The sequence below is a fragment of the Pseudorasbora parva genome, chromosome 1, assembly GCF_024679245.1.
Source record: "Pseudorasbora parva isolate DD20220531a chromosome 1, ASM2467924v1, whole genome shotgun sequence".
NCBI classification, from domain to species: domain Eukaryota; kingdom Metazoa; phylum Chordata; class Actinopteri; order Cypriniformes; family Gobionidae; genus Pseudorasbora; species Pseudorasbora parva.
In genome coordinates, this window is record NC_090172.1 from 31,164,207 (window position 1) to 31,186,526 (window position 22,320).

The 22,320-nt window shown below is 36.7% G+C and overlaps 2 protein-coding genes across 2 annotated transcripts in view; one reads left to right on the forward strand and one right to left on the reverse strand.

Annotated features, from left to right (window-relative positions):
- nae1 (nedd8 activating enzyme E1 subunit 1) overlaps positions 1 to 22,320 on the forward strand; it is a 230,906-nt gene that overhangs the window by 203,002 nt on the left and 5,584 nt on the right. The window contains exons 2-18 of the mRNA XM_067437945.1: positions 14,859 to 15,045; positions 15,398 to 15,501; positions 15,598 to 15,658; positions 15,797 to 15,827; positions 15,912 to 15,983; positions 17,099 to 17,178; positions 17,379 to 17,488; positions 17,811 to 17,920; positions 18,739 to 18,801; positions 18,899 to 18,962; positions 19,046 to 19,137; positions 19,226 to 19,285; positions 20,017 to 20,150; positions 20,351 to 20,426; positions 20,526 to 20,565; positions 21,130 to 21,216; positions 21,364 to 21,456. Coding sequence (XP_067294046.1) covers positions 14,859 to 15,045; positions 15,398 to 15,501; positions 15,598 to 15,658; positions 15,797 to 15,827; positions 15,912 to 15,983; positions 17,099 to 17,178; positions 17,379 to 17,488; positions 17,811 to 17,920; positions 18,739 to 18,801; positions 18,899 to 18,962; positions 19,046 to 19,137; positions 19,226 to 19,285; positions 20,017 to 20,150; positions 20,351 to 20,426; positions 20,526 to 20,565; positions 21,130 to 21,216; positions 21,364 to 21,456 — 1,464 coding nt within the window. The remainder of the gene's footprint in view (positions 1 to 14,858; positions 15,046 to 15,397; positions 15,502 to 15,597; positions 15,659 to 15,796; positions 15,828 to 15,911; positions 15,984 to 17,098; positions 17,179 to 17,378; positions 17,489 to 17,810; positions 17,921 to 18,738; positions 18,802 to 18,898; positions 18,963 to 19,045; positions 19,138 to 19,225; positions 19,286 to 20,016; positions 20,151 to 20,350; positions 20,427 to 20,525; positions 20,566 to 21,129; positions 21,217 to 21,363; positions 21,457 to 22,320) is intronic.
- ca7 (carbonic anhydrase VII) lies at positions 1,187 to 8,883 on the reverse strand. The gene is made up of 7 exons (XM_067450020.1): positions 8,741 to 8,883; positions 7,138 to 7,335; positions 5,537 to 5,655; positions 5,361 to 5,462; positions 4,681 to 4,743; positions 3,854 to 4,009; positions 1,187 to 2,228 (listed from the first exon to the last, which is right to left on the reverse strand). Exons 1-7 carry the CDS (start codon positions 8,775 to 8,777, stop codon positions 2,106 to 2,108), a joined length of 798 nt encoding a protein of 265 aa, XP_067306121.1. The 5' UTR covers positions 8,778 to 8,883; the 3' UTR covers positions 1,187 to 2,105.

Consider the following 22,320-nt stretch of genomic DNA (forward strand, 5'->3'; position numbering starts at 1 on the left):
CCAAAATATTAAGATTGGTGACAGTGACAGGATTGTGGCCGTGCAGAAATAGCCTACGACCAAGTTGAGGATGCGGGGACATTCGTGGAGAAAAAAAAAAAATATCTAGAAAGAAATCACAGTAATTGTAACTTTATCTGTTTGCATCTAGAAGGCTTCTACTTTGACGAGGTGGACAAAAGCTTAAAGCTACACTGTGTGATAGTCTCCCCCATCTAGCGGTGAAAAGGTATATAACAATCCAGTGAATATTAGTTTCTGTTCCTCTCAATTCTGATTTCATTTTAACTCCTACGGTGGCCAATTTAGTCCAAGATTAACATGGCAATCCCCCTTTTCACATTCGACACGGTGCTATCGAGTGTTAAAACGCGAAAGGCGAAGCTTGAATTTAGGGGTATGTCCCTCTTTGGCTAATGTACTTTCAAGATGGAGGGGCAACATGGCAACCGGCATTCGAACCCCTCACCCATATGTATTTTCAATGGCATATTATAAACTTATGAGAATACTTTATTACTTGAAAGAATTAAATATACATTAATGAGCACATATATTTTTGAAAGAACAGTGTTTATAGCTAAGAAAAAACTAAAAAAGTTACACAGTGTAGCTTTAAAAAAAGTGAACTTGGGTATCTGGAGACTTGACTAAACTTAAACTAATTTTATAGCCTACCATTGCATTAAATAGCAAAACATACAACCAAGTCACTATTCCAAGAACATTTTTTATTAGCAATCCGTTCATCATGACATCCAGCAGTCTATTAATATAGTTTATCTTCATTTTGTACTGTGTTGTTTGTAAATAAAATTACATTTAAAAAAGGTGACATTTTGTTAAAAGTTGTGCTTGTGCTGCCTTTTTTAAATAAATGCCACTTAATTCAAGGTTACAAAATACATTTTAATTTATTTTAAAGTCATTTGAAGTGTCTAAATGTATTTTTGTGCTAGAAATAAAATATTTGAACATTTGTATTTGAGGCACAAATCTTGCTATTGGGATTACTTTTTATAAGTAGCTAATAGCTACCATTTAATCTGCAAATGGTGACCAGAAGGGGAAAAAAAAGTCAAATAATGTAACAAACAAATGACAGAGTATTAAAATAATTTTATTTTGTACATATTTAACATAAAGACTAAATACAATATAAAATAAATATATATGAAATCCTGCCAGCCACCAAAACACCCAGAGGAAAATCCCTGTCATTTCAACTGGTGTTATCCAGAAGATGAGTCTAAATACGGCACTGACCTTATAGAGGTCTTCTCTAACTCTCCCACAGCCATGCCAGATATTCCATTAGGAATTACATATAGGAACTGTTTTTTTTTTAATAATGTGAGCAGTAATCCATCATTCATTTCAACCACCACACATCACCCTCCTATTACTGTAAAAGCATTTATAAGGCTTCCCTGACCGCACAGGAAAATTCACTACAGTGACAGCAGTGCAATGATAATAAAAGAGTCTTTAAAGACTTACTTCATGGAGTCACAACAATCGATTATAAACAGAAATGCTATCTACGTATATTAGGGAGACATTTCAGTGTAATAATGCAACTTTCAGTGTTAATGAAGCGCCATCCCACCATCAGGTCTATGTTCCTGGAAGCACTATATGCCTTACTATGAACAGCTTAAAAAACACATGCCTTATCAAAAGTTAACAAGAGCCTCTGGTGGAGACTAAGGGGTTAAATTTCAGCCTCCTGGATTACCAACCCTTTCCTATAGCAGTGAGAAAGCAGACGACAGCCGGCTTATCAGACCCCCATCAGCTCGGACCCTATGGAAGCACAAATATCTCCTGCAACAAGGATCTCATGCACAAGCCTGATAAAGGTGGATCAGAAGGGATCTAAAAATGTAGAACCTCGGATTCAAAGAGCTCAATGTGAAAGTCAAACTGTGTTCGAGGTCATTGGCCAAAACCTTCAAGCAGCAGACAGAGAGTGACATGACTGAACATACCCAAACCCTTATTATTCATGCTTCAACCTCAGAGGTTATTCTAGAACAGTGTCTTGAAGTATAATTGATCACAATAGGTCGATTAGGGCGCATTGGTACCAAGAGGCAAACAGGCTACTTAAAAGAGGCTCGCACTTTCCTGCCTTTCAGTGGCTGTGGTGGTCGGTAGTTGTTCTCCATGCGCTTTCGGTCCTCTTCCTCCTCTCCATTAAACATCAGCATCCGGAACTTTCCCATCTGAGTCCAGAAAACATGAAAAACAGCATGTAAGACAGAACCTGGCAAAGTGACAGGCTGCACTGCAAAAGAAATCAACTCTGGTACCACATCTTATGTAACAGGCTTGGTTCTCCATGCTGTGAATCTCCTGAGCTTTTTCCAATTATAGCTCAATCAAACATTTTAATAAGCTGTACAAGATCAAAGTCTTGTGGCCTCATGCCAGACACGCCAGGCCGCTGTCACGACTATGCCGCCAACCCGCTCATGCTTACTCTAATGCAATTTCCTAGTACAAAGTCTGAGGGACTAGTCAAGAGCCGGACACCAAATCCACAGCAAGATGGACATACAGTACATATATGTAGAATGCAAATCCAGTAATATGACATTTCGTAGCAAAGGATATACGCTACCGGTCAAAATCCTAGGGTCAGTATGATTTTTTGTTTGTTTTGTTTTTTGAAAGAAGTCTTTTATGCTCAAAAAAACTGCATTTATTTAACACAACAATAAAACAGTAATATTGTGAGATGTTTTTATTTATTTTTTGCAATTATTTTTGTGATTGCAAAGCTGATTTGTTTAGCATCATTACTCCAGTCCTCAGTGTCATAAGATCCTTCAGAAATCATTCTAATACACCCATTTGCTGCTCAATGTTTAAAAGAGTTGTGTTCTTTGTGGCACACCATGATACACTTTTCAAAAGAACAGCATTTATTTGAAATGGAAATCTTTTGGAACATTATTCATGCATTTACTGTGAATTTTTAATCAATCACAGTAAGAAAAAGAGTATCAAAATTGTACCTTTAAGGGTTAAATAACTTGTCGCTGGGGAAGTACCCTTAAAAAGGACATCTTTGTACCTTTTTTTAACCACAAAAAGGTTCACAGTACTACCCTAAGGTATGTATTATACTGATATGTAACTTTTAGGAGTAAAAAGGGCACAAAGATGTCCTTTATAGGGCACTGCTGTGACAAGCTGTTATACCACTATAGAGGTACAATTCTTATAACCTTTTTTCTCTGTGTAATACATCCTTTGTGAATAAAACTATTATTTTGTTGTAGTCTAGTGTATGTAGCACAAGTCTTGTGCTAAAATTACCTTGTGTTTCAACTATGTTTAATGCCAAAACATTTACATTTAGTCACACACGTTGCTCACTTTTACACATACCTTGACCATCTGCATCCAAGCAGTATATGACAGAATACACTACGGGAAATAACAACACTTCTTTATAGCTATTGGGCATGTTATAAGTCATAAGTCACCTTCACAGGAATATTATATACTGCTTGTAATATTAATAAAGAATCACTTACTAATGCAAAACCAATTACAGAAAACAGACATGCTCTCAAAAAAAGATGAGCTCATGTCTGACCACATTCACTATCATCACCAACATGGGATGTTGTGGATTATCCCTAATTTACATCACTACCAATGAGTTTAATTCAGCGGGAGTGCTTCCCACATCCATCTCCCTCCACAGCCATTCATTTTCATAAACCGACATCTGTCAATAGGCCAGAGGATGGTCATGACAAACACTAGCAATACCGTTTTTAAATAAGTTTATCGTGCGAGCAAACTAAAGAGAGCATCGATCACAAAACCAACCCACCTGCTTCTCTGACACATAAATAGGTTCTTTCAGCACAATCCATGTGACGCTCTCATACAGTGGAGGAGTGGTGAGAGAGCCTGGGTATGTCCAATATTCCAGACTGTTTGGCAGGAGGCACTTTGGGTTAAAGCCTTTAAAATCAACAACACTTCCCTACAAGAGAAACAAAAAAGCATAGAATGACTGTGCTGCAGAACTGAAGATGATCTGAGCAGGGATGTAGGGGACACGTGCCCCAGTGAGTTTTGCGATGGCCAGTTCTCAAAATATTACATTTAGTCTTTTACAATAGTGGTATTAGATACACATTTTGTTATAGCTTTAATCAAACCACCTTAAATAGCACGCAACTAAGAATAATGCAAGAACGTGAATAAAATAAAGGAATGCGACTCATACTTGAATGAATGTGAATGTTCATGCAAAGACAGAAATGTATAGATAAGGTTAAAAAAATGTGCTGAATAATCAGATATTTTATTGCCGTCTCAAAAAATACTCTTAATACAAGGGTTAAAAAACTATGTGGTTATGAAACAGACACTCTGGGCGGGATATAACCTGAGAGGGGCTCATTTGAATTCTTTAGAAACTGATTAACATATTTGAAGACATACATTTCCAAATGAAATCACATGCAAAGAGGCATCTGTGCATTTCCAAATTCAATCAGATGCAAAAAAAAAAAATGAATTAAAGAACCGCATCTATTTGGCAAGCTACCTGAAGACCTCTAATGTTTATTCATGCTTTCTCTCCAAAATAGCCTAAATATATAAACATACGCCCCAGTTCTTATACATCTACTATATAAAAACACATACCTTGAATTTAACCATATACAAGGCATCTGTTATCTGATGAAGAGCTCTGTGTTCATCACCGGTCTAAAAAAAAGCATAAAAAAAATATCAAATTCGAAAAGGATTTATTTTAATGGGTTAAAAAAAAATAGTTGGAGTGTGTAAAACATTGGTAAATGTCCCCTTTGAGCATTTCAGTAGTTTTGCACTTTACTACCTTTCTTAATTTGGTTACACTTCATTTCCATGGTCCACTTTAGGCATATTTTGCAGCTACATGTCAACTAACTCTCATTAATTTGCAACTAAGTGCCAAATAACTCTCATTAGAGTATTAGACTGTTAGGTTAGGGTTAGGCTTCGGGATATAAGAAAAAGTTGACATATTCTTGCAAAGTTACTTAATAGTCAGTAGTCTGTCTGTTAGGAGAATGTCAAAAAAGGTGTTAGAAGATGGTCTATTGACAATCTAATGACTGCTAGCTGACATGTAGTTGAGAAGTTACTTAGAGTTCGTATAAGTGGAATATCAAAAGTGTTAAGACATCTTTTTCTTTGACAGAAAATGAAGTAAAAAGTATACCTTTTGTCTATGGATCTGTTTATTTATAGACCCATTGTATCATATTTTCTTATCCTCCAATAATACAAATAATGTGATTCTAATATGCAGATCACAAGCTCCTGAACTTCTGACTCACATTAACTTCCAGAAAGATGCCAAGGACAGCCAGGCCATCAGGGGCTGCTGCTGCCTCTCCAAAGGTCTTGTATTTTATGGCGTTCCAGTGGACCAGATGAAGCTGTAGAGAGAGACAATGGTCACGCCAAAAGACAGAGAGAACACGTACAGAGTGCCGCTGTTCTGCACCCTCACCTCAGACGCGTAGGTTTTGCCACCAACGGTGTGCTCAGAGCCACTGCATCCCTTGCATCCCCAGTGGAAGTGAAACTGTTTGAGTCTGTACATGTTTTCCAGAGGACCTCCTTGGATCACTGCCACAAGACAGGAGCAGTTTAAGCAGGGCATTTCAATGAAAAAAAATGCCTAAAACAAGCAGTCAAACATCTGTCTGGCATATTTTCACAGGAAAACAAAGGAAAAGCAAGGAAAGTGAAATGCAAGAACATGTTCTGTGTGAACGTCCCATAACTTGCATGTAAAGTGACTATCACCTTTTTTGTCAGACTCAATCAAAGAGAAATGAAGCGTAAAGACAAGAAGAATCTACACACTGACACATTGTAACTCATGACCTCATGGTCTTTTTTTTTATCTCTGCTTACATTTAGACATTTACTTGCAGTTGCATTTAGTACAATGACATGCAAGACACATTTAGATATTATATGAAATATATGGTTGGTGTCTTGCAAACCCAATGTCTAACCTCTAGTTCAATGAGTCAAGAGACTTCAGCCTTACTCTCGCTCTCTGTTTTAATTTAAATTCCTATATCTAATTCTCACAGAAAGGGTTGATTCATAAGGGACACAGTACATTTCAAAATGACAATGACAACTTAAGCATTCGATTGCTTCCCAAGACCTTTATGCTGGCTGAGAAACCACAAATGCTGACAATTGTCCTATTCAAGAGCTTCTCTTTTGATTGACTGTTGAGCGAACAGTTATAACTATTTTTGATGTGTGCAATTTTACATAACAGTCATTAGCTGAAATGGTGAGGTGGAGTGAGAACTGAAATGACAGGGTCATTGGTGCAGAAAAAAACAGATTTTTTCATTAGAGACTTTCTGCTGTGACGGTATGACCCAGTGCTATCTTAATATTACCACTAAAATAGCAGTATTTATATTTTTAGGCTATATTTTAATTGTAAAGTATGTAATTTATTTGTCAGTTTTTATTCATTTTTGCTTTTTAAATAAAATATATTTCTATTTAACGTTGTTGTTTTAAAAAATATAATCTAAATCGAATTCTAATCACATTTATTTGTATAGCGCTTTTACAATACCGTTTAAAAGCAGCTTCACAGAAAATGCATCTACATTATATATATTTTTTAAATCAGAGGTTTGTTATCAGAGGAGACTGTCCAAGTTGTGCATTTCAGAAATGTGCATATACAAAGCACACAGTTAGCTAACAATGCATTATTAATAAATAATAAAAATCAAAAAGAGTTGATTTTTCACAGACAATGGGCTGTGAAATAATAACATTAGGGTATATAGATAATTGTATATAGTATATAGTTCACCTTTATAAATGCATAAACAAACGGAAATCAGAAATGTTGCACCTAACTGAAATAAGTTTAAAAGTTTTTATTTATGGCCCTTGCACAACATGAGAGCTGTGTAAAGAGGAAGAAGAAACGAGTTGTGTGTAAAAACCCAAACATGCAGAAACAGAAATAAACATTGCCCCCCAAAGCGCCGTTCTTCTCTGAACATCATTCTGCGACAGTAAAATGTTTACAGCAGTAATAATGTTGTCACTGATACCAACCTGATCTCTCATCTGTGTCAATGAACTCCACTACTACAGAATGGCCATTGTTTGATATGCTGAGAGAGGTGCAGTTGTTGTAAGACAGCGAGATAGGAGACAGTCTGGGATCAAATACAGCTTCTGATGGGACTATATCAATAGGTGATTGGCGGTTACCCTCCGCAATGGGATAGTCTTTGTGCCATTCTGATGGACCTAGAAAACAATATTTAACAACCAACCAGAAAGCAGTAAACAAAATGGGGGGATAAAAAGTGGAAAGTTTGTACATGCAGTGTAAAATCCATTACGCCTATGGAAAGGCCCCACAATTCACAAAAACACAACTGTGTGTGTGATGGCTTTTTCAAAATTTTTGGTTACACTTTAGATGAATTTTATATTATCAGACAGATAATATGTGTTTACGCATTTATAAAATGTCACTTTTTTCATTGTACCATTTCAAGCAAAAATTAACATTTTTATATGTGCTGAGAACGTAAGTATGCCTTCAAAGGTACACGGTTGTCAGTTTTACAGTTTATTTTGACATACAAGCCTTGAGTGAAACTGAGCATCTATTGCTTATTTACGATACAAAATCATAACAGAAATTACAGTCTCAAATTGTTTTTATTAATGGAATTTGTAACTTTAAAAGGGGAAAATCTGAATAGGATATTGGGGCACAGGTGTATGCATTATTAATAATGCATAATTTTAACTAAAATATAAAAATAAACAGAGAAATTTAAATGACAAACTGTATTTTTCACCAAATTTTGCATATTACATTACAGTTTGCTAATAAAGAAACACAATTGAAAACAGCAGTGTGGTCAGACTTCCTGGTGATAAAAAGGGGAATAAAATAACAAAAATAAATGATTACTTTAGACAATTTAACACACCAAAATCAGTCACAGCTATTCATTGTTTTAAAACATGTTTAACGCACAGCACAGACAATGGCATTTAAAAAATAAAAATAAGTTATATATAGCTATATACACACACATACACTAACATTGTACACATTGCATAATATAAGATTATATTTTGTGAGTGTAGGCTACAATGTTAGTTTGACAGAGCATATACAGCCAAGTTTTGTTTAAGCAGCAACTATCCCTTTAAAGATAACTGGGCTAATCTCGCATTAACAGTAAATTGGGCAGCAAAATGTGCTGCAACAGCCTAAATGTAACGACAGATGACTGGACATTTTAATTAATGAGAACAAACAAAAACTGTGCACTTGGACTGAAGCTAAAAAGATTAGTCGTAGGCTACAAGCCTTAATGTAATAAGGCCTGCATATAAAAATAAAATAAATATATATCTACTATATAGCCTATATAATTTATTTTATTTTTATATAAATATATTTTTTTCAATTATCATAATTCTAGGGGAGCCTTGGTGTAGGCTAATTTCTTTATTATTATTTTTGGTAAACAGTTTTTTCCTGTAAAAAGAATTTAAGGAATAAAAGTATATTTTTAATGCGCGAAAGACAACAGTTAGGCTACTTACGGTGTTTGGCAGTTTTACAAAACGACGGCGCGATCGATGCCTTGTAAAATTCGGGCGCCAATTAGCCTAAATAACCACTTACCGTTGTCCTCCCCATATCCCCATTGATGTCCTGTCATTGCTCCCTCTTCTTTGAGCAGCGGATCAGATGCTGGATGTGTGCAGTCGGCGAGAACTGTTGAGTGTTGCTGTGGAGTGTGTGGAGTGTGTGGACCGACTCTAATGACAGCGGTAACAGGTGAATGAAGCGCGCTGTGATTGATTGACAGATGAGCTGATCCGCTTAGGCCCCGCCTCCTCTAAAGCCGATTGCACTCTGTTGTTCAGGACTTCTGTATTGAATACTAGCTTGACTTAGGCTAGTAGTTGCATTTAATTGAACTGCCTACTATAGCCAAAATAAACTCTAAAGGAAGCATGCATTACTGTTGTTATGTGGCTAGACATTCAGCAAGGAGACACTTCATTTTGAGTAGTGAATTAGGCTACATAACAATCAAGACAGCAGAGCAACGCTACATTTGTACCAATTAAAGCCTATGGTGCATAACCTTTACTTCAATTTATGTAGTGTGGTGTTTGCTAAAAACAAACTATGTAGGCCTAAGGAATATTTCCTGCTGGGTTTAAATGACTGCATGGACAGAACTAATTGTAGAATAGGCTATAATAGGCCTACAGGCCTGATAGCATGTCTCATAGTGGGATGATGTCTTACTGTGCCTTGTCACTGCATGGGCCCTTGCCTCTTAGGGCATGGCTGGTAATCTAGCACTGTCAAATGCAAAAGACCATTGCTGCCTTTGATATCCCACAATCCTACAGATTTGTGTTTTCGGGGGGTCCGAAAGTTGTGTTTGTATGTTAGTTTGAGTGTATATGTACGTTTTTTATCCAACGTCATTTCAGACATAAATCAGACAATGACTTGTTGTAAGGCAATGTTTTGTGCATGAAGGCAACTCAGGAAAATAATTTTGGAAGGCAGTGTAACATTTCAATGATCTACAGCAAAGTAGAGAGCTTTGGCGATTTATTTACTTCATTAGTAATTTCTCAAAAGAAATTAAATCAGAAGTGGAAAACGTTGGTCAAAAACATACATCTACACAAAAACTGACCAGCATATGCAACTTTCTTTTTCCCCCAGCTCAACTGTCACAGAATAGAACGCACTGGATTGTGGGATATCAAAGGCAGCGAAGGATACATTTATGCTGACTTATACAAAAATCGATTAGATGAACGTCTCTCAGGAGATAGGAAGTGACGCTAACATAAGATTCGGATGTGCCTTGATGCCTTGCTACCTTGAAATGTGTCCTCCAGCCTTTTCCAGGTTTCAGACACGGCCAACATGTCTGACTAATAGACATTATCTAATGTAATTTGCATTTACAGTTAACATTTGACTATTATCAATGCTTTTACATGCATGTTTTTAAGCCGATTATGCCTAAAGGTGGTCGCACACCAGATGCCAAGCTCAGCCGCCGCGCCTCATCTTTAAAGTATTGAGCCAAAATGGTATGATCCTTGTTTCATAACACCCGCGAAGATTCGAACATGAGATCGGTGGTTGAATCTGGCTGCTCATATTGATGCATGTAATCTTCGTTTACAATTACAATACTTACAATATTTGTTTACAATGTTAATACCTATGTAAATTTTAACTTATGTATTCCATTTCTTTGCTGCATAAGCTATAGGTTTACATAAATCAAAAGCAATTACCCTAACAGACAATTACCTTACAAATGACCTCTACCTGTGAATCATTAACATGAGTACACATTGCCTGCGCTAAATAAAACCTCACAGCTACATGGTCCTTACATGGCTCAAGGTGAATGCACCCCTTCATAGATCTGATCACTGTCTCCTTGAGAACCTATGGCACTGTTTAAAAGTAAGGTGCTTGACACCAAACCTGTACAACTTTGGGGAAATCATCCTGGAAGAATGGCTCAAAATCATAGAACAGTGTGTCATAAAGCTCATATACACTCACCTAAAGGATTATTAGAAACACCATACTAATACTGTGGTTGACCCCCTTGTGCCTTCAGAACTGCTTTAATTCTATGTGGCATTGATTCAACAAGGTGCTGAAAGCATTCTTTAGAAATGTTGGCCCATATTGACAGGATAGCATCTTTAATGGAGATTTGTGGGATAAACTTTTAGTGCACAAAGCTCTTGTTCCACCACATCCCAAAGATGCTGTATTGTGATTGAGATCTGGTGACTGTGGGGGCCATTTTAGTACAGTGAACTCATTGTCATGTTCAAGAAATCAATTTGAAATGATTCGAGCTTTGTGACATGGTGCATTATCCTGCTTCAAGTAGCCATTAGAGGATGGGTACATGGTGGTCATAAAGAGATGGACATTTAAATGATGCCCAATTGGCACTAAGGGGCCTAAAGTGTGACAAGAAAAATCCCCCACACCATTACACCACCACCAGCAGCCTGCACAGTGGTAACAAGGCATGATGGATCCATGCTCTCATTCTGTTTACGCCAAATTCTGACTCTACCATCTGAATGTCTCAACAGAAATCGACACTCATCAGACCAGGCAACATTTTTACTGGATGTTTTTCCCGTTTCACACCATTCTTTGTAAACCCTAGAGATGGTTGTGTGTGAAAATCCCAGTAACTGAGCAGATTGTGAAATACTCAGACCGGCCCGTCTGTCACTAACAACCATGCCACGCTAAAAATTGCTTATATCACCTTTCTTTCCAATTCTGACATCCAGTTTGGAGTTCAGGAAATTGTCTTGACCAGGACCACACCCCTAAATGCACTGAAGCAACTGCCATGTCATTAGTTGATTAGATAATTGCATTAATGAGAAATTGACCAGGTGTTCCTAATAATCCTTTAGGTGATTGTATATTCAGGCTATCCCAGAATATTCATATTTGTAATATGTACTTTCAAGTGCTATATATTACTTTTTATATAAATATTACACAAAAGGTATTATATATGTACAAATAGATGCCACAGTCACCTGGTAACATGAGACGGAAGATGCAAGTTGAAAGCAAAGACAAAAGGCTTTACTTAAGCAATGGACTTGTCCGCTGTGTAGCTTTTCTCTCTCTCAAATGAATCACAAAGCAGCAACAGTTTAAGCATCTCACATTATACGCTTCTGAACCTTTTTTAAGGCTCTTCAGTGACTTTTGTAATTACAGTGTTTAAATAATTTAGGTTTAAGTTATTGTTTTTCACAGTCAGATTACAGATAGTGAGGTGGAAGTAAGCCACATGTGAAAATAGCTGTGACAGCAATACAAAATGTAAAAGCAGCAAAATGTGCACTGAGACATTTTCACTTTGCTCTAACAACATGCTTGTGTTACTCCAAAACAATGACTGAATTTGATGCAATACAAAATCATGTGTTGGAGTCAGAGCTGCCGTCTGGGAGACTTAGCTCAACTCTAGAACTGTAATTTTCACAAAATACCAAAATAGCTACTTAAAACCTTGGCCCCAGCATAGATTGTACAGTTGTAGTACAAGAACAATACAGTGCAACAATAAATATTATATTATTAATAATATTAATATAATATAATAATATTTAATCTTTATTTAATATTTAGTATAAATAATATTTATAACATATTATAACATATAGTGTAAATGAATGTGTTAAATACCACAACGGGTCAAATTAATGCTATGCTTATCAACTTCCAGTCGTCTGGTTTAATTAAATAGCTTATGATTTGCAAAGGTATCATTGTTATGACTTTACTTGAGGCACATGACCGTTAACTAATGCATAATTAATTTAAAACCCATAACCACAATGATATGTTAACCAATAATCATGTGCCTCAACAAGTAAAGTATAACACTTTTTATTAATAACAATTCATATATTATTGAAACTATTAATCATATAGAATGTTAATTAGTTGCTGATGCAGTAATCATTAATAAATGGTTTAGTTCTTCATAAGTAACTTGTGATTATCTGTGCAAAAGTGTTACCAATAATCTCTCAAGAGGTTTATATGATTCATTTAGCTGATGATTTTATCTAAAGCTTTAGTTAATGCAACCCTGGAACTAAAATTTACTGAATATTGCTGTATGATAGATTATGACATATTTTCAAAAATGCTGGATTGTGTCTGACACTTTTTGTTTCTTGAAGGCCACTGAGTCGTCATCAAGCTGTCATGATGATGTGAGTTTTTAGTTAATTTAAGGACTTGAAGTGAAGAGAAGATTCTCTATCTATATTTGCCTCTCTCAGGGTTGGTAGATCATCAGAAATTTTAGATCCAACCCCAGACACAGGATTCTGTAGATATGGGTTTTATCTGGTATCCAAAACCTGTCAACCTGTCTTGTCTCATACCCAAAATCATGCTAAATTAATTGTCTTTTCTTGTACCCAACACTGTAGCTGTCTTCTATCAGTCTTAGAGAAAGAGAAAGCCAGAGGAGAGCAGAAGCAGGAGACAAAGTAATGGTAATAATACACTATATTGACAAAAGTATTGGGACACCCATCCAAATAAATTCTGGTGTTCCAATCACTTCCATGTCCACGGGTGCACAAAATCAAGCACCTAGGCATGAAGACTGCCTCTACAAACATTTGTGAAAGAATGGGTTGCTCTCAGTTATTTTAAGCGTGGTACCATGATAGGTTGCCTCCTGTGTTATAAGTCCATGTGTGAACTGCTAAATATTCCACGGTCAACTGTTAGTGGTATTATAACAAAGTGGAAATAATTGGGAACCACAACAACTCAGCCACAAAGTGGCGGGCCACGTAAAATCGCAGAGCAGGGGCAGCGCATTCTGAGGTGCACAGTGAGCAGAAGTCACCAATTTTCTGCAGTCAATAGCTACAGACCTCCAAACTTTGTGTGGCCTTAAGATTAGCCAACAGTGCGTAGAGAGCTTCATCATGGAATGGGCCTCCATTGCCGAGCAGCTGCATCCAAGCCTTATATCACCAACTGCAATCCAAAGCGTCGGATGCAGTGGTGTAAAGCAGGCATTCTCAACCTTGGTCCTTGAGTGACTGTCCTGCAGAGTTTACCTCCAACCCTAAGCACACCTGAACCAGCTAATCGAGATCTCCAGGATTATTATAAAGTTACGGGCAGGTGAGTTAATCAAGGTTGGAGTTAAACTCTGCAGGAAAGTGGGCTTCAAGGACCAAGGTTGAGACGCTGCCACTAGACTCTAGAGCAGTGGAGACACATTCTTTGGAGTGACGATTCACACTTCTCTGTCTGCAATCCGATGGACGAGTCTGGGTTTGGCGGTTGCCAGGAGAACGGTATTGGCCTGACTGCATTGTGCCAAGTGTAAAGTTTGGTGGATGGGGATTATGTTTTTTTTTTTTTTTTCAGGGGTTGGGCTTGGCCCCCTATAGTTTCATTGAAATGAACTCTTAATGCTTCAGTATACCAAGACATTTTGAACAATTTCATGCTCCCAACTTCCCGCCCCTTCCTGTTCCACACGAAAATGCATCAGTGCACAAAGCAAGGTCCATAAAGACACGGATGAGCGAGTTTGGGGTGGAGGAATTTGACTGGCCATCAATGCTCAGACTTCAAGCATTTTCATACCAGACTGCTTCACGACAACATCCTATAAAATTCTATGAAAATTCTTCTTAGCTAGCTCTTATTTGTGAAGAAAAACATTCCACATTCCATGAAACCCCACATCATAATATTTGTAAAAAAAAAGTATTGCAACTATTATTTGAATAAGTATAAATAAAAAATAAAAATAAAAATGGTGTGGTAGATAAATCAAATGACAAGCATAGGCTACTTGAAATATTAATTATATTTATGAAAATTAACAAAATAAAACATTTTTTTATGTTGCTCTCTTAAACACAAAACGTGCTTCGACTGATGATGACAGCTAGAGAGTCAAGATAATCGGGAGTCATTGTGCTTTTTGTTCTGAGAATGTCAGCATTGTGCTTTTTTTGTAGAATTGAGCAAGGCCTACTGTTTGATTAGAATGAAGTCTCATTTTGTAACACACTGATATGCTGAAGTTCTGCGGGGGTTTTTTTCATACATTAGGCTATGCACAAATCTAAATCTTGGGAGAGAGAAAAACGTAATGTAAGGAGTTAAGAGATACGACAATCAAAAGTGTCGATATCATTCTCTTTTCAAGCGGCGCAATGGCTCCACCTCCTGGTAAAACAGAAGAAGAGCATTTCTGCCTGCATCGAATCTGCGACAGTCGATCTCAAAATATTGAAACAGCGGCGTGCCGGTACGATCAAGCGTCACAGACAGAGACAGAGGACCATGACAGACCTCAAAACGAGCAAAGAGCAGAAGTATGATCGACAGCTCAGGTATAAATCAGTCTGTTTATTTTTTTTTAAACCACAGAATAATACAGTATGCTCAATGAATCTTTTTCAGCATTCGTTTTAGCCTTTCGTAGTAACGTTGACATAAATAGAGGCCCAACGACCATGGCAAGAGCTTTAATCATGTATTTCATTCTTTAATTTATTACACTATCACAGCAACATAATCTATCAGTCTAACTCCATAGCCTGATAACAACCTATCTGATCAGAAACCAGATGTATTAATCTGCTTGACTGTTGTCTGTGCATTTCTCAGATTTGTATAGCTATAATATAATTACTGATACTGGTCATTGATTTGTTGTTAACGTTACATGTTTGTTTGTATCAGGTTGTGGGGGGATCATGGGCAGGAAGCACTTGAAAATGCCCATGTGTGTCTCATCAACGCAACTGCATCTGGCACTGAAATACTCAAGAACCTTGTTTTGCCAGGTATCAGTGTTTCCCATCATACACTTCAAATCATCACACTGACAATCTGTGTGGATTATTGTGTTAACATGATATTTTTTTGGCTTTCCTTTCTAGGAATCGGAGCATTTACCATAGTCGATGGGCATAAAGTATCAGGGGAGGATGTTGGAAACAAGTACATTTATTTAATCATAATCTCAATCAGATTTTAAATTTAAGAAATATAGTTTGATATATGGATAAATATTTAACTTCATTGCATAGTGTAGAAAATGCTTCTGCAGTCATGGTCATACTTTTATCTATTCTGCAGCTTTTTTCTCAGCAACAACAGTATTGGGAAGGTGAGCATAGCTGTATTATGTGTCATTTAAAATACTTTCCATTCTAGTGTTTCATATTTTAAATAATGTTGTTCTTATTTTCAGAACAGGGCTCAGGCTGCTACCGAACTGCTGCTGGAGCTCAACAGTGATGTGTCAGGAAACTTTGTTGAAGAGGTAAGTGTTAATGTCATAACATTTATTGTTTTACTGTCAGTATTAACACCAGGGGTCCATTCTTCATGTCGGTAACTCAGTTAGCTGGATTTGATTGTTGACGATTTGGCATTATTTTGTATTGTTCGGTTCTTTGAAGCTCATCCTGGACTTGTTGTCGTATTAACAGGTCCGTAAGCTTAAACCTGCTCCAGGGAAGTTTATTTCATGTAAACAGGATTAGATTGTGGCTTTTTAAGCAACGTTGGTACTTAAAATCTGTCCCAGCCGCTACAATTTATTATAAGAGTTACTTATTGAACCAGGGGCAGTAATCATTTTAAATAATAATATAGGATCTGTCAAATCAACCGGGGCCAGTAGCGTTAACATAGCCATTGTATTAAGACTGTGTCTTAAGAACTAGAAGGACCACCTAGCAGTTAGACCGATATATGTTTTTGTAAATGACTTAAAAAGGTTATGAACAGTCTTAAAGACAATAAAAAAAGCTAACAAACTTGGAAAATTAGCCATAGTAGTTTATGGAACCAGCCCCAGATTTAATTTTAGATATTTAATTTTTTTTTAATTTTATTTATTTTTTTATCAAAAGAATACTTACCTTTTTATTTTGTTTTTACTCTTTTATTACCTTTATTTTCTCAGCATAAATACAGCCATGGTAGCAGAACAATAGGCAATCAATAAATCAGTATTATGATAGTATCTGCATCTGCTACACACAAGTTTGGACACACTTGCTCAAAACTATAAAACTGAAAGCAGGATTTATGTAAAGACTGAAATGTTGAACAAATCAAAACAATATTATATTTTAGACTGTCCGAGGCTTCCACACTTTGCCGAGATTATATCTTAAAATAAAAAGATATAACTTTTAAAGTTTGGGCTCAATAATATTTTATACTTTTATTCAGAGATTAATACTTTTATTTAGATGCATTAGGATAAAAAAGTCACATTAAAAACAGTTATAGTGTATAAAATATATAATGTATATACCTTTTTATTAAAGATGATTTAAAATTGTTCAGTCAAGTGTGTCCAAACTTTTGAGAGGTAGTGTGTCTATTCATGTTTTCATCTAAGTATATCAACTTTTTCACCTTCAGAGTCCCGATAAGCTTTTGGACAACGACCCTGAGTTTTTTCATCGATTTAGCCTGGTAATTGGCGTCCAGCTTCCAGAAAGGTATTACTACTAAAACATAAATCTGATTCTGAATATATTGTTTCTTTTTTTTTTTCACAGGCTTCTTTTAAATGTATTGCCAAAACAGTTGTGTGAAATAATAGTCATGTGATTAAATGTGGTGGGTTGTAGATGCTGTTTTTTCAGATCATCTTATATTAACATTATTTTTATTTATTTATTTATTTCTTCTTTGACAGCACAAGTTTGAGGCTGGCCTCTGTGTTATGGGACGCTCCTGTGCCGTTCCTTGTATGTAGAACATATGGACTAATTGGCTACATGAGGCTGATTGTGAAGGAACACACAGGTAATAATCATAGTTTCCAAAATAAAGCAAAATATGTTTTTGAGAGATTAATTTATTTACAATTCAACCGGATGGTCCAACAACTCGCTAGATTACTAGTGAGTTTATATCCTTTATAAAATACTATAACTATATTTTTCAATATTTAGTGAGTTTTTATCCTTCATAAAAGACTATAACTATATTTGGTGGACATGGGCCTCAACCAGTCTATTTATACATAAAGACTGACTAGACTTTTTAAAAGTAAAATTACACATCCCTAACATTTACATACATGAATCATTATGTTAAAAGGGTCTGTCTGTTTCTCTCACTGTAGTGGTCGAATCTCATCCAGATAATGCCTTAGAGGACCTGAGACTAGACCAGCCGTTCACAGAGCTCAAACACCACGTAGAGTCCTATGACTTGGACAACATGGAGAAAAAGGTCAGATTAAAGATGATACCAGAACATGTCTTTTTATTGTGTTGGACTAACTTTAAGGCGTGCATGTACTTTAAAGGGGAAGTTCACACAAAAATGAAAATTTGATGTTTATCTGCTTACCCCCAGTGCATCCAACATGTACAATGTAACATGATTCTGACAATCAACACAAATGAGGATTTTGAACTCCAACTGTTGCTGTGAGCCAGTCATAATGATGTGAATAGGTAACAATTCTATGAGAGCAACAAAAAAGCATGCTTAGACAACATGCACAAAGAGCCCTGTGGCTCATGACAAACCATTGATATCTTAAGACACAAAACGATCAGCTTGTGTGAGAAATCGAGCCGTATTTATATCATTTTTTACCTCAAATACAACCTTATATCCAACAGACTGGAACGTACTTTACTTCCGGTAAAAAAGGTCAATATGCACGCTCTTGTGTCATGTGCGTGTGCAGACATCACTTTGGGTATACACAATCTGGCGATCTTGACCTTCCTTACCGGAAGTGAAGGGCTTTCCAGGCTGTTGGATATAGTGTTCTACTTGAGGTAAAAAATTATAAAAATACGGCTCGATTTCTCATACAAAGATTGTCTAAGTATGTTTTTTTTTTTGCCCTCATAGAATTGTTAACCATTTACATGCATTATGACTGGCACACAGCAACGGTTAGAGTTCAAAATTTTTATTTGTGTTCTACTGAAGAAACAAAGACACCTACATGTTGGATGCACTGCGGGTAAGCAGATAAACATAAAATTATCATTTTTGGGTGAACTATCCCTTTAATCTTTATTTTGTTTTAGGATCACAGTCATATGCCATGGATTATTGTGGTTGCCAAGTACTTGGAAAAGTGGTATAGTGAGGTATTTTTTGACATGCTCTTAAAAGCTTTCTTACCATGAGACCTCCCAAATGTCAGATTTCTCCAAATGTTTTTTCTTTCTTTTTTTCTGGATCAAGCACAACTCTCAGTTACCGAAGAATTATAAGGAGAAGGAAGCTTTTAGACAACTCATTAGAGAAGGTAATGTAACATGTCATATCAGAGATTTTCCACGTTGACGTTTCATCATTGTTGAGGGTTTTCCTTCATTTCTGTTTTCTCAGGGATTCTAAAGAATGAGAAAGGAACACCTGAAGATGAAGAGAACTTTGAGGAGGCGATCAAGAATGTGAACACAGCTCTGAACCCCACCAAGGTGGAGCTCCTCACATCTGAAGAGCTATAGTTATTGTTTTTGTTCCTTACATTTGATAATTATTGAGCTTTGTCCATATGTGATGTAGGTCTCCAGTGCAACGGAGGACATTTTTAATGCTGAACAGTGTGAAAACATTACCTCACAGGTTAGTAGGGATATGCAAAATTACTCCTAAAGCGCCTTTCTCCAACATATGTTTGCTGCATTTCGCTCCTAGTGGTAATCTGAACTTTAAAGGAGGCCGCTGTTACCTTCCACTTAATCGCTGTGAAAAAATAATGAATAATGAATGGATGAATATATTTACACAAAATAAAATTACCTTTAATATGACTGAAAAGAAAACATAGTTGGATTTCTAATATAATCATTATAAAATAAATATTCCGGACATAATTATTCATACCTGCCCACTTTACCGAAATAGTTTTTATAGAATACCGTTTTAGTGCAAAAATATTGGTAATTTTCACCTTGTGCTCATATTTGGATTAGAATACATCACAACGTGTCAGGCAGTTGCATACGGCCAAGCTGCAAAACTTCAAATATTTTAAAGCTCAGATCTGAAAATTCTGCATACACATATGGCCATAACACCATGCAGTTTTACTGTTTACTGCACTTTTTTATTCTTCTGCTTATTTACCAATAGCGGCAAATGATTTTAGAGGTCTCTAACTCTATTTCCTTTTAGAGGAAATAACTTACTTCACATAGCTAAATAATAATGGATTTTGGGATAAATGTTCTGTGATTTAAACTTTTTACCTGCTATGTAGGAAATGTAGGTTTTATCACTTGTGCCCCATTCTGTAAATGCATAGTTAATGCTTAAAAAAAACGAACCAGCATCTTTAATTCGTCTTATCGTAGAGCTCATCCTTCTGGGTGATGGCACATGGGGTGCGGGACTTTGTTCGGAACGAGGGGAACGGAAAACTCCCGGTGCGAGGAACCATCCCGGACATGATCGCTGATTCAGACAAATTCATCAAGTTACAAAACGTGTAGGTATTCAGCTTTCAGATCACATTGAGTCTGGAAACTTCATTAGTAGTGATGTGTTTGTAAATGCTGTTTGAAGATACTGGTCAGATCATTGCTATATCAGAGGAAAATAATGTGAAAAATTATCCCTTGGCTTCAGATTATTTGTGCTGACTATGTTTTTGGTAAGATTGCATTTGTTTGACACTTTAAATTTCAGCTACAGAGACAAAGCCATCAAGGACGCAGCAGTTGTGTCTAAACATGTTGAAACGCTTCTACAATCAGTTGGCAAGGTATTCACATAATCAACACTCTCTTTTGTAAAAACTGCAGTTTATCTCTTTCATTTGCACATGAACACTAATGATCTGAACTATCTGTTTATTCCAAAGCCTCCAGAGAGCATCTCTGAACAGGAAATCAAACTCTTCTGTGAGTACAGACTGCATGCTTCTATTTTAAACATTTTTTTTTTAAATCATAATATTAAAATCATAATCAGCACTATCAGAGTTATTCAAAAATATCCTGGCTCTTCCAAGCTTTATAATGGCAGTGAATGGTACCTTAGATTCTGAAGCCCAATAAAGCGCATCCATACAGCTCCAGTGGGTTAATACTGGCTTCCGGTAACTGCCGTACGTGAGTCGAGTTTCAGACGGAAGAGTGACCTCTCTGCCCTGACATATTTTAAAATCACAATATTTTCATTTGTGTTCCAAAAAAATTCTTACGGGTTTGGAACAACGTGAGGGTGAGAAAATGATGACAGCATTTTCATTTTGAATGTGCTTCAGGTTTACTTTGACCAACAATGCAAAATGCCAGGATCTACAGCATTTCCTGTTTCCTATTCCATCAGTATGTTTGCATGTGTGATGTCCATGGTTCCTGCGATTACTGAAAATAAATAGGAATGTTAACAGTTAGCTTTCTTCACATATTAATAATTCTCTTGTGCAATGTCTATGTTGTGTGGTGTTTTGTGTCCCATAGGTAAGAACGCAGCTTTCCTCCGAGTGGTGCATTGCCGATCTCTGGCAGAAGAGTACAGCGCGGACACTTTTAATAAAGATGAAATCAGTACGTTTTCTCTGTTTATATCAGTTTGTAAATGTTATGGTCGCTGTACAGAATTGTTTAGATTGATTTATTAACAGGGAATATGATGGTTCATTGTTGTATACATTCAAGCTGTGTGTATTTAAGCAGTTGTTTCTGTCTCCATAGCATCCTGTATGGACAGTCTGGACAGTGAGATGGTTCTGTACCTCATGCTCCGCTCGGTCGATCGCTTTTATCAGCAACACTCCCGTTACCCAGGTCAGACAGCATGGTGTTTAAAGGTGTCATGAACTGATTTTATTTTTATTTTTATACTGTTGTCTGAGGTCAACTAATGATGTTCGGGTGGGTTTTACATTCAAAAACATCATAAGTAATAGGCTATTTTCTACACCGGTTTTGAGGCTCTCTCCAAAGGGAGCCGAAATGTCTTTATCAAACAAACACAATGATTTATTTCTTATCCACCCGCGATTGATTGGACTATTGTTTTTGTATTACATATCCCGCATGATCGTTCGATATAACCGCAATCCGCGCGCGCACACACACACGTACAGGCGCTCCCTTCAAATGTCAAGTCAAGAGAGAGAGAACACCGCCGAACAAGAAAGGAATATTATGAGATTCATCAGCCTGCCAACGGGCTTCCGTTTTGGTAGCCCATCTGGAAAACACACAGCCCCGGGACACACAGATAAATGTCTGAGTCAAGTGTGCTAAAGGTATGCTCTGTTAGACACATACACATAAGCAAAACGATCCATAACAATGCAATACTATCACAAATAAAAAACACGTTTTACTCACATAAACTCACATAGGGCCCTATCTTGCACCCAGCGCAATTGAGGCCTAGTCCACACGTACACGGGTATTTTTATTACCGGAGTTTTTCCTCCTCCGTTTTAAAAAACAATCGTGTCCACACAAGCACGGTTTAAAAAAAATTCCGTCCACATGAGAACGCAAAACTACGCTATGATTGGCTGCCTGATTTCCATATGGGTCCCATTCACTGCACCGATGCACATTGCACTGACTGAGGGATGCCATGGGCTCAAGTGAAACACTTCCTACAAGTTCCTTTGCTTTGGACTCAGTGACAGGTAACTGTATACA